The sequence below is a fragment of the Paroedura picta genome, chromosome 10 (assembly GCF_049243985.1).
Source record: "Paroedura picta isolate Pp20150507F chromosome 10, Ppicta_v3.0, whole genome shotgun sequence".
Lineage (NCBI taxonomy): Eukaryota > Metazoa > Chordata > Lepidosauria > Squamata > Gekkonidae > Paroedura > Paroedura picta.
In genome coordinates this window covers 59,798,602-59,811,662 of record NC_135378.1, presented here as the reverse complement: position 1 = coordinate 59,811,662, position 13,061 = coordinate 59,798,602, and the positions used below count along the sequence as shown (strand labels likewise).

At 39.4% G+C, this 13,061-nt stretch overlaps 1 protein-coding gene across 4 annotated transcripts in view; it reads right to left on the bottom strand.

Moving 5' to 3' along the window:
• The window catches only part of SCLT1 (sodium channel and clathrin linker 1), a 62,168-nt gene that overhangs the window by 37,105 nt on the left and 12,002 nt on the right, over positions 1-13,061 (bottom strand). For all 4 annotated transcript variants that reach the window (XM_077300318.1, XM_077300317.1, XM_077300319.1 and 1 more), the window contains exons 11-16: positions 8,003-8,093; positions 7,811-7,902; positions 7,105-7,282; positions 4,931-5,029; positions 2,691-2,762; positions 1,162-1,236 (exon numbers count right to left, since the gene is read on the bottom strand). In XM_077300318.1, the coding sequence (XP_077156433.1) occupies positions 1,162-1,236; positions 2,691-2,762; positions 4,931-5,029; positions 7,105-7,282; positions 7,811-7,902; positions 8,003-8,093 (607 nt within the window). The remainder of the gene's footprint in view (positions 1-1,161; positions 1,237-2,690; positions 2,763-4,930; positions 5,030-7,104; positions 7,283-7,810; positions 7,903-8,002; positions 8,094-13,061) is intronic.

Below are 13,061 nucleotides of genomic sequence, written 5' to 3'. Positions count from 1 at the left end.
GTCATTCTATTTCCTCTTTTTGTCTTCCTGGTAACCCTTCATATCCTGACCCTTGCCGCTTTTTCTTTCCCATTCACCAGTTAAACTTTCTTTATATGCCCCCATCTTCAATTTTATTCATTTTATGCATTCTTTGGTGCTACAAATCCTCCACTGTGCAATTCTCATGCACATGCAAAAATCAGGTCACAAAATTTCTCTCTGGCTATGTCACAATTATGGAATAGCCTCCTGAAAGTTATATGACTGGCCAAATTTATTCCCTTTTATACATCTGAAAAATTTGATTATTCTAGAGGGCTTTTTATAGATGGATACTGAAGAATTCTGAAAACTAAAAGATAAAAAGGGGCACTGTCACACTGTGTGAAGAAAAACTGAAATGGAGATTTTTTTCTTCAGTTTCAAAACTCTCCATTGATGCCATCAGAACAGTAGATTTTTACTTGAAAATGAGATGTTTAAATAATACTAAATATAACTGATATCCTTCTGTTTTATCTCTTGTTCTGTTTTTTCCCTATCTTAAAACTCTCTCTTCAGTTCTTTGGATCTTTTAAAAATAATTTAAAAAAAAAACAATTCCTGATAATGCCTAGATTTGGTTCCCAGCAGAACAGGACTTTCTTGATTTCCCCTCCCTCTGTGGTCCACTAATCTTCAAGGGGGTGGCAGGTTACAGTGGATGAACGATAGGGATCTGAGTGTCCTGCATAGTGCATGGGGTTGGACTAGATGATCGTCCCTTCCAACTCTGTTATTCTATGATCCTATGAAATGCTGCTCCTGGGGGGAAAGCGAATGCTAAGGAATGCCAAGGGAAATTTGCAGCATAAAGTGGGAAATCAGTAGAAATTTACTCCTCTTCTTTGTTAGAAAACTGGTTCCAATCTCCATTCTATAATATATAGTGAGAGTTGAGATGCTTCAAGCATATAATCTGATCAATAATACTGTAGGTATTTCCTCATAAGTAAGTAACCAAAGTAACCCAAGCATCACAGAAAGCCCAGCATCACTGGCAGTCTTCAAGCAAAGGTTGGATACACACTTTTTTGGATGCTTTGGGCTGATCCTGCGTTAAGCAGGGGGTTGGACTAGATGGCCTGTATGGCCCCTTCCATCTTTATGATTCTATGATTTTATGAAAAGACAACTCACTTTCTCAAGCTCTTCTTCTGTGGCTCGTTTTTCTCTAACTGCTCGTTCAATTTGGGCTTGCTTATCTCCACATTCCTATCAAGAAAACCATGGATAAATATTCTGTTCATTTGCAAACTGTAATGCCAGCACAACAAATGTCAGGTATGCTCACTGAGCACATTGTTACAGATATGCACCATTTGGTAAATATTCTACTCATTTTATCCATTACCATCTTATACATAAGTATGGATTTGCATGCACATACATACAGACCCTTCTCGAACCCAGACACAAGCAAACACCCCAAAAGTAACACAAATCCCCTCCCTCCTTTATTGTCCATTTCCCTGATGTCCCATCTTCCCCACAATTCTATATCCACCCTCTATCTTGCTTCCTTACCTGTTTGTTACGGAGAATGTTAGGAACTAATAGTCAGTGATGGCTGGGGGTTTAGAGTGGGCTGGTAGGAGATTATACCATTTTTGCACCCCAAAGCAAACCCTTGCTGTATACCTCAGGAATAAAAGTTTAAAAGGGTACAGCAGGTGGTGGACTAGATTACCAAAACAAAATGCAGTATACTGGTCACCTTTATGGTCAAACAACCCCCAGTTCTCCTCAGTTGTAAGAAAAGCACCATGTATGTGCATGTGTGATTTCTTTTTTTTAATGCTAAAGAAAGCAAACATAGCCCCAGTTATGGAGTTGGAAATAGAATTGGGCTATTGGGAATGTATACTGATTCAAACCAAAGGCATTCCTGTTGGAGTCACATATCCAAGTGAGCTGTGGGGTTTTTCAATTGTCTAAGGAAAGTGAATGACTGCACCCCTTGTCCAACATTAAACGGAGGGTAAACAAACAAACACATTTTCTATTGGGTGCTCTCATAACTGAATGCCTGCAATATCACTTCAACAAGCACACTTTATAATGAAAAGGTGGGAACAATACACAAGAACTATACAGAAGACATCCCTTTGAAGAACAATCTTTTAGAGAAGATCCTGAAGTTTTAGAAAGTGAGGCAAAAGCTGCATTCAAAGCAACTAGGAAAAACAAATCCCTAGAAGTCGATGGGGAATCAACACAGCTGTTTCAAGTCCCATGCTAACTTATGAAACTGCCTTACACTGAGTCAGACTGTAAGTCCATCAAGGTCTGTACTCAAACTGGCAGCAGCTCTCCAGGGTCTCAAGCAGAGGTCTTTTCCATCACCTACTGTCTGGTTCTTTTAAATTGAAATTGCTGGGGACTGAACCTGGGACCTTCTAAATGCAACCCAGATGCTGTACCACTGAGCAATGCCTCCTCCTTTGTTGGAATTCATCAAAATACTAACAAAAAATATGCCAACAAATGTGAAAAACAAAACAATAGCCCACAGACTAGAAATACTGAGCTTTACCAGTAGAAATCCAGAAGGCACAGAAACACTGAAGTCTGGCTGGATTGCCTCTTCCAATTATGTGTCAACACATGGGGGAAATGTTTACTCCGCCCCCCCCCTCCACTGAAAGTTATACAACAAGAAAACATACCATTTGAAGTGCTGAAAGTTCTTCTGTTAATCGAGAAATTTGTATATTGCATCTTTTCCTTTCATTTTCTACCTGAAAGATTTACATCAAATGGCATACATTATTTGCTATGCGGTGACTAGTTTTTCTATAATACAATATACCTTAACAGGCCTACCACAGAACAGGATAAACTGAATTAGAGAAGGAAATCCTTGCCCATTTGATCCTCGTATCTTGACTGCAGACCCAAATCATAGTGATGTACAAAGCTATATATCCTATATTTCTAAACAATCATTTCTGTACAATATGTCCTAGTGCCAACAACTAGGTGGCAGCTCGGCAGACCTCCATCAAAAACACTCCATCCAGAAAGCTGAGGAAGAAGACATTGCCCTAGTGGAATGGGCATGCTAACCTGGCCCTGTCATAATGCTTCCTTAATGGCCCTGACAATGGTTAAAGCCCCTAAAACAAACAGGAGTATATCCCTGCGAAACTCCAGGGTATGCAATGGTCACTAAAGGTGGATATGATGACACCCAATAAAATAAGGGTAATGATACAAACTTGCATCCCTGGGGTTGTGAAGCTGTCACCCCACCCCTCCATATATCCCAGAGACATCATGTAGAGATGTGAAGTTCACTACATAAGTGGTTGGGGATGAGACCAGGGAACTGGGGCCATTTGCTCTAGATTGGACTAATGTGGAACTTGTCCATGTGGTAAGCCAGTATTCTCCTTCCCATTGGAGATAGAAGCAGGTGGGAGATATTGGACCTGGAGATGGAGTTTTGGGCTTAACTTGCAGGGTTGGCATTGGCTCAGGAGTACAGACAGGAGCATTCTGCAGAGGAGCTGGTTTACACTTTTCCTTTGCCTTGCCTTTAGCCTTCTTTGATTCCCAAGACACAGAATTGGAAGCTTTCTCTGGGGCTGACATGGCTGATGGCTCTAAGGCTTTAAGATCTTTCTCCCACAAAGCTGCCTTAGGTTTTGACATTCCATCTCTCCCCCCCCCCCAAGCTTTAGGGGTGAATCATTGGCAGGCCTTACATGTGGAGACACTATGCCCTTCACCCAAACAGAAGAGACAAAAGTCATGTTAATTAGTTTGAGTCATCTGCATCCCACATTGAGAGCACTTTTTGAAAAGGGCCTTCTGACCCATGGAGAAGATTCAGAAGCTGATGTAGCTTCCACAAATATGGAGGAAGAATCCTCTTGATTGGAGCTGGAGACTCCAAAACGACAACCTTTTCCTTCAGTGCCAAGAGAGGTACTGAAGGCAGGGGAAGCACTGCAGTGCAGGAAAATGTGATCCAATGGGAGGGATTAAGCTTCTGGGTCGGGTGCACAGGGCCCCCTGAAATCTTTTAATTGTAAAGATTTTTCCAATGACAATCCTGTTCATGAACAGTCCTCATGTGGGACTGCACAAAAGATGGATGATGAACTAGTGGTAAATTTTGTTTTCATCAGTGATATAGGTTTTTATAGAAAATGTGAATTGGGATTTTTTTTTATTTAAATGTAAATAAATATTTGAATAATGTTAGCAAAATATAAACAGCAATAGCAAAAGAAGACAACTGTAACAAGCTCTGAGGTTTGTCCATGCTTCATATGCAAGGTGCAAATTCTTCCAAAGAAAAATATAAGTGAAAATATTCCATCTTACATCACTGGCATTCTTCCATATACAGACCTATATATATTTTATTTCTGTACTACATGTTCTACTATCTCTAGGGACTTCTCCTGAAGTGTAAAAACCAACAGGAAAAAAACAACAAAGAAAATGGAAAGTCATTCTTTTACTTTTTTATGGTTAACGCTCTTAGAATTTCTTCCTTTTATTAAAAATGCACTGTTCTGTAATCTTTAAAGATGGAAAGGCAGAGATACATCTTTATTAACATTAGTAAAACTTAAATATTAATTTAGCATGTCTTGCTAATCCAGCTGTGCATATGCTCATTCAATAACACCAACGACTATTATAGCCTCATTTACAATACAGTCAAATGTGACTTATTTGTATTAGCAGAATTAAATTGAACTAGGTTCATACAAAGGCGCAGAATGCATTGTTTAGTGAGAGCCATAAACATTCCTATACAGTCTTAACCAATAAAGGCATATAAACTGTTCTAACATCAGTCTTTCAGATAGAAATTCACAGTGACTGAAACCACTTTCAAAAGTTATATTCATACTATTAATGCCACTAAATCTAGAAGATGATGACTCACTTCCTTTCTAGTTCTTGAAGCAGCATCTGGCCATAGTTGAGAAATTGCTTCCTTCATATTGGCAATTTCCTCTTCTTTTTGTTTCTCAGCTACCATTGCCTACCATAAAATAAAAGTGGCATTCCATTAAAAATATCTTCCTGTGAAAAACAAGGCAGAATACAATGCCAGGTAGCAAGCAGTTGCTACTAAGCAGTAAATAAAATGACAGCTTCCTAAATGGCTCCATAAATACAATTCTTCCACAAACACATTCAGTTACTTTTGTGATTTTCCACACTTCTTCATCTAGATCACTCTTCCAGATCTGAACCACCCTAAGTTAATGGTTGGTATAAGTTTTCTTCATCATAAATTGACTTTTGGCAGTAGAACAGTATGGGGGGAAAATCCCAAGAGGGATTTCAGTGCATATTCTGATTATGTGCTTTTGGGCACATAAATTGCTTGGGCTTCAGATCAGAAAGTATGTTGGACCATTCATCTTCTTCCTAGAAGCAACACATGCAATTTGCAGATATAATCTTTCTACCTCACATCAATTTTCTGGTTTTCTTGAGATTTTTTCTTTAGTTGTGAGCGTAGAAAACAGCAAGACTGCAACAGCACTTTAAAGACTAACAAAAATTTGTGGTAGGGTATAAGCTTTTTCGAGTCACTGCTCACATATCTATAGGAAGCTTATACCGTGCCACAAATTTTGTTAGTCTTTTAAGGTGCTACTAAACTCCTCTTCTTTTCTACTGCTATAGACTAACATGACTGCCCATCTTGATACAATGTGAAGTTATTTAAGAGCCTCTCACAGCTGAATGATCCAGTCTTAACAATGCCCCACATCTCATGGGTAGAAAATACATTCTCAACCTTGGGGTCCCAACCCCAACTGGGGTCTCCTGGTCCCTTCCACGGGGTCACCGGGTTGGTGACGGCGGCGGGTGAAGGAGGAGCCATGGCACTGGCTGCCTCCATGCTATCTCCAGATTGATCTGTGCCTGCATGTGCGCCTGCATGCCCGCTGCCCCCGTGCTTGCGCACGCTGTCTCCGCCGCAGTTGGCGTCACGGCCTGATGGAAGTTGAGAATCGCTGCACTAGAGGAAAGTTCTATCTTTTGCAGAAGGGTGTTTAATCCAATGAGTGATTTTTTCTCTATATACAATAAATTCTCTAAAGGAAAATGGAAGGTCATATGAAAGGTCATATGAAATATTACAGGTAAATGTAAAAAGAAATTGTGAAAAATATTTGACACAAAAAACGAGTTTGATGTATTGTTCTTTATGTCCCATGTGAACCATCCTGAGCCTCAGTGTATACAAATGTATACACTGTATAAAGGTATACCCTGTGCAAGCACCAGATCATGTCTGACCCTTGGGGTGACGCCCTCTAGCGTTTTCATGGCAAACTCAATACGGGGTGGTTTGCCAGTGCCTTCCCCAGTCATTACCGTTTACCCCCCAGCAAGCTGGGTACTCATTTTACCGACCTCGGAAGGATGGAAGGCTGAGTCAACCTTGAGCCGGCTGCTGGGATTGAACTCCCAGCCTCATGGGCAAAGCTTTCAGACGGCTGCCTTACCACTCTGCGCCACAAGAGGCTCTTCATACACTGTATACAAATGTAATTAATCAATTCATCAATCAATCAATGAAAAGTAACTTTAGACATACTCATTCCGTTTAGGATACTGCAATCTTTTCTGGAAATATGAACTACACTGAGTAAAACTCTAATTTCCAAAAAAAATGCATGACCATATTTCAGAAATTATAAGGAATGCTCAATAATGACTGTATAAAACAGGAAACAATTTGTATTACAGTTCAGAAAGCATAAACGTGCAAGTCAGCAAAATGTCTATGTTCTGTTTCATATAGGGTTTAATAACAATTGTGAGTGTGTGCAGGAGTGGGGTTGATGTCAAGTCATAGTCAACTTATGGCTGCCCCATAGGATTATCAAGGGAAGAGATGTCCAGAGGTGATTTGCCATTGGCTGCCTCCATAACCTGATCCTATTCCTTTAGTGGTCTCCCATCTAAGTATTAGCCAGGGCTGATGAGATCCTGGAAGCCTGGGCTATCCAGGCCAGTGTTTAATAACATTATTCCCATACATCAAATGATATGATATTCAGAGAGCTGAAAATCATGGCCTAGTGGTTTGTTTACCTGAGTCTTTTGTAAGTTGGCTTCTTCTAGGTGCTGCATACTTTCACGGATCTTTATTACAGCATCATATTTTTCCTGTTCTAGAGCAGCACATTTCATATGTAGCTCTGAGATTTCATTCTTTAGCATTGTTGCTTCTGCTCTTAGCTCTTCAGAATCTTTGGTAGTTATACATAACCTGTATATAAAAATGAAATACTCTTGACAGATTGAAGCTGAATCTAGACAAGACTGAAATAACAGTAGTTGTCAAGGTTCTTTGTATAATAAGAAAGGACCGAGGATCATATCATTGACATGGTTTAACCTCCTGTAGCCATGCCATTCGACTATGTCGGTGGGCTGGATCTTCTGGTTTGCTTCAAAAGTCAGGTTTCAGCACCGATTACTCTCTGAAGAAAAAGTCACAATCTCACTTCTGATTCCAGATGTAGTGACTATTACTTTTGAAGCTTTGAGTAGGAAATGGCACAAACTGGCTCGTAGACTAAAGTTTGTCATGAATTTTGGCTGGTTTGTATTTCATGAAGCAATGTTTGTGAACTGAAGAATCCCTACAAACTTCCACAAATTCTGATGCAGTTCATGAATAGCAGACTTCTTTCTAGTCTTCCTGAAAAACAGCTGAGCAGCAGGGCTCAGCTGTTTGATTTAAATGGCTCAGAGACATTTAAATCACTGCTTTTTGCATGAAGTCATTACTTACCTTGTTTCCAGTTGTTTTATGCTAGTCTGCAGTTGCTGCAGACGCTTATCTGATGCTTCCTCTTTTTCTCGAGCAGCTCGCACATCTTCTTCCTAGGAGCCAAGGATAAAGATATTTGAACCAACAAAATAAAGATCAATTAATTATTTGAATCTGCAACAAGATAAACCATTTTAACTTGTCCTGGTATACCTTTTTGTCCATCTGGTTCTGAGAATTCTCAATCAGCCTGGTCATTTCATCAACCTTTGCAACTGCAGTTCTCAAGTCAGATTTGGATTGTCTACACATAAAAACAGATATTCTTCAGTAGATTTACCTGACTAGAAAAATATCAGTAGGTTCTTGAAGGTATCAATCACAGTAACTGCATTTTCCATCTTAATGCTGCTAGCATGCTTGGGGGGAAAACACTTCAAAGTGTACTCTGGAGTACATTCAAATCCTAGGTGAAATTCCATTGTATCTCGATGTAGCAAAATGTCCAATAACACCAAAAACTATTTGTAGTGATAAAAGACACTAGGTTGTACTGTACTCAAACAGCCAGAACCTGAAAACACATTTTCATGTAAGGCACAAACATCTAACATTAATAGCTGTTAATGCTGCTTGTGTCTGGGGGTATTTTTGCTATCCCAGGGATATCTCTCTCTGTGATAAATTGATTGTTCTCCAGGTTTTTAGAAGAGGACCATTGGGAAGAACACAATAAGATTCTTGGGTCAGTTTTCTTCTTCTTAAAAAACAAACTTAAAAACAGTTGTATCAGTATTTTTGTATCCCAATATGATTTGGGGCCAGAGTAATGAACCCCAATAATATGCTCCCCCTGTTGTTCATCTACTATATAAGCAACATAGCAAGCAATCTGCATAAAGCCAAACACCACCCGCCAAAGCTAGTGGATCATTATATTTCTGTCTTCCTCTATGCTAATGACACAGTAATATTATCCAGAACACCATCAAGCATGAGAAGGGGTCTGAAATGTTTAGCTCAGGACTGTGATAATGAGCAACTAATGATAAACCATCAAAAGACCAAAATGTTTTTGGAAAACATCCAAAAACCAGGACTTGGAGCACGTGGGGGTAATTTTCCGAGCCTCAGGTGCCAGGATGGCCCATTGTTCCTACATTGCAGAGCAAGGAGGAAAGTCAGCTTACAACATAATTAAGTTCCTCTGTACTAGGCTATTTCAGGCCAACTCTATAGTACAACTGTTATATGGAACTTATCTTGGACCTCCCACAGCCTGCCTAACCCCACTGGAGTGAGTTCAGTTGAATTTCCAGAGAGCTGTTCTACAAATACCAAGATGTGTCTCAAATGTGATGAAACAACTCAAAACCAGCATGTTAAGGCAAGGGTCAGTCTCATGTCCCTAAATCTTTGGTTCAAAATAACTTATTCCTCGGATCTTTCAAGTTCCCTCACAATCTAGCTGGTGCAAAACCATCAAGACCAAACCCACAAGCCTGGGCTTCTCCCCAAAGGATTTAATCAGACTAGATGAAGATCAGGAAAAGCAAGTTCTCAGGCAAAAAATACAAGATACCAAAAATCAAACGGACTTTGCAAATGCTCCAGCCTTTCCCTCAATGCTATTCATGAGATACGTATTAAAACCAGCTGCTTACCTCTCATCAATTGACATCAACAAATATTGGCCTCTGCATACCACAGCTTGTGACAAGCTTGTCCATCCCCTTTTGGAAGGGGTTACACCAAACAGAAGTGGATTGGACTAAAGAACTATTCATGGATGACAAGCCTCAAGTCTCTCTACAGACAGCAAAATTTTGTGTCTAGGTGGTTTAAGCTCAGCAGAAGGAAATAAGACACCTCTAACTATTTTTACCAATAAATCCTTGAAAAGGACCAATTTTATTTTTACACCCCCCCCAGAATGTTCTAAAATCTTAAAGTTTTTAATTTCTATTTTTAATTCTGCTTTGTGATATACAAATATAAATGAAAGAAATGAACCCCAATAATAAAAACCAACAGATTTTTGTGGTAGTTTCATACCTTGGGTGCTTTTTTGTTTAACAACCGACAAAATAAAACAAAATCCTAAGTGGTAAATTAGTATACTTGATGAACATTATCCAAAGACAGAAAGTTTCTTCCTTATGCATTCTGCCACAAGAATGCAACTCAGGTGGAAATGTACCCTACTTGTGTTAGTAGTGATTTTAAAAGCAATTTTGAAATGAAAAAAGAACCAATCCCATCCTAAAGTGATATATTTCTGGTGAGCCAGTATTACTCATCTATTTCATGTACTGCAGGTGGTACATTTACTACCAAAAACTGTTATGTGGCAGGGGCTATATGTGAGTACTATGGTATTTGCCAGGAGCATATTCCATGGAAAAATCTTCCCAGTAACTCCGGTTGTTCACAGGGCAGTGTGGTCCAGGTATGGATATTTTCTACACAGCAAGCCATAGCAAGTTGTGTGTGATGTTCAAGGAAGCTTATTGCCAAACCCTACTGAATAATATATAAAGTCTGCCTTATTATAATTGGGGAGCAGGGGCAGAGAAAGCTCTAAATACAAAGAACAACAAAAAAGAGTACATTTATGTTAGCATGAGCAGTTACCAAAATCTATGGTATTCAGCAAATATTTATTGTTGATACTTGCCTCCTTAATGCATTATTTTAAATTATCTGCACAGTACTTAGCAGAGTTACAGAATTCCATAACAATTTTCATATATATTAAAAAAATTCATTGGCTCTATACTAAGTCACTATGTTTCTGTGCTTTGCTTCATAATATTAATAAGACTTACACTAAACTATTTAAAATATTTATTCATTCTCATTCACTGCTACTTATGCAACAAAAAGCTCCAAAGGAAGTGGTGATCAATTATTCAGGCAAGTATTTTTCTCAATGATACAGGAGAATACTCTAATTGCATTTTCAACTTCAAGAGTAATTTTCGGATGTACCTAATCAACTCCAATAGAAAAAAAAAGAACACAAAACGCAACCTTTCTATAAAAGTGGCAATTTTAACTATTATTCTCAGTTTAATACTACGTAAATTCCCTCCTTAAACCTCTCATATATGCAAAGCAAACAATAAAAAGATAAGCAAATAACTATTATAAAATTACTCAGCTGAGTATAGGGTGATAGCTTGTGTACAAAACCACTGGGATTTATTGGGGAAGAAGCACAGGGGGAGAGATGCTCCTGCAACCTCAACACATAGCAAACAACCTGTGTGCATTGGACTCAAACCTATTTATCTTTGAGGAAGCTGGTATGTGAATAAATACAATCTAGTTTATTTGATCAATCTGTAGTAGTAACAACAACAACAACAACAATAATAGGGTCATCAATTGAAGGTACCTATGGATGAAACTCAGGAAAACTGAATCACATTAATTTCAAGACTCCCTCATTAGAGATAAGTAGCAGGAACATGCCTGTTTGTTTGGATCTTAACTGCTTTACACCATGATGGAGAAACAAAGGCTTCCCTCCATTAGAATACTGAACACTCTTCTTATTTGAAAGAGGAAGATTTATTGTATCCTACTTATTATCTAGTCCTGAGTTACTGGAAGCAAGATGCTGAAAGCAACAGTCTCACTGTTATATTGGGTAAAGTTTTCCTGCTCTTTTCTACTTTTATGCAAGATCTGTGATCTTTCCCCAACAAAAGTTGCATTCCTTAGGTCAGAGGTAGTCAAACTGTGGCCCTCCAGATGTCCATGGACTACAATTCCCATGAGCCCCTGCCACCAAACGCTGGCAGGGGCTTGTGGGAATTGTAATCCGTGGACATCTGGAGGGCCGCAGTTAGACTACCCCCCCCTTAGGTCCTCACTCATTCACTCAGCCCTCTGGTTTATACGTCAAACCCCACTGCACTTCCTTCCTGAATTTTCAACTTCCCTCTCCTGTACACAACTCACATTCTTTACCATATTAAAAAAAGTTAATTTCGTTGGAGTGTCCTTATGGCAACTTAACCCAACGAGATCCCTATGACACCCTCAGACAGACACATGAGAAAGATATGTTGGCAAAGTAGGCTCAGTGGCATTGAACTTTACCTTGATAATAAATTCTCATGACTGGCAGACAAAACGATAAGAAATACAGGGAGAGGTTTTGGCCCATTAGGAAAAAATACAGGCAAAATTAAAGCAGCACACAAGATTTCTAATTATGAGAATTCGTCACCAGGCTGGCATTCAATACAACAAAAAATGGTGGTGGGGAGGGGAGCTCAGGGTATGACTGAAATGGCTATCATTTGTAACTTTTTTACGAGATCAGGAAGCATTGCAAAATTCATTAGATTGCATCAGGGTCCTGACCATGGCACCTCTGGGCACTATGGTGCTCATTGACATCTTTTCTGGCACCCATCAAGTGCTGTTAGAAAGTGGTTGGGGGCAAGTGGGGCTTTTGTTCAGCAGGGCTTCTGATTGACCACCGGAGATCTGATTGCATAAGCAGGTATTTTAAAAAGCTGCTTCCAGCAGCAGTTGCCACCACGGCACAAGAATCTTCAGTGTGTAAACTGAAGATAAGCTGTGTGTATGCTAGGAAATATTTTTAAACAGTATGTTCATATAAAAAGGAATCCCACTAAACAGAGCTTCAGCCTGAAAAGTTGAAATCTTAATGTCATTATGCATTACCTCACTTCCTGACATTTTGTGGTTGGCTGTGCCTCCTGTGGCATTCATTTTATGGCTATGCCCAACCCCTGTCTCAGAATTCCAAAGGTACCTACAGGCTCAGAAAGGTGGGGATCCATGGATTACCTGGAGCTGGGTGCAAATAGATTTCAAGATTCACTAGAGGCCACTGGGATACAGAAGCAAAAAACAGCCACTTTCCCAATGAAAATATAAAATATCAAAGCTCTTCCACGTACAGACTGAAGCACCATCCAAACTCCTTGTAATTCTCTGGTCATTTTTTCCCCACACCATAGGAAACAATGGAGGATGGATGGGGCATCTGCTTTGGGTGTCCACAGAACTGGACTCCTTAGTCCAATTTTTTTTAAAACTTGGGGGTTCCTTTGAGTAGAGGTTCCAAGAGCAACACTGCAAATATGGAAACTCTAGATGAAAAGGCAAAATTTCCCATTGATTTTAATGGCACCATAGGTTAGAATGGTGCTGAATTAATTTGACCAAACTGTAATAAAGGTAAAGGTAAAGGTATCCCCTGTGCAAGCACCGAGTCATGTCTGACCCT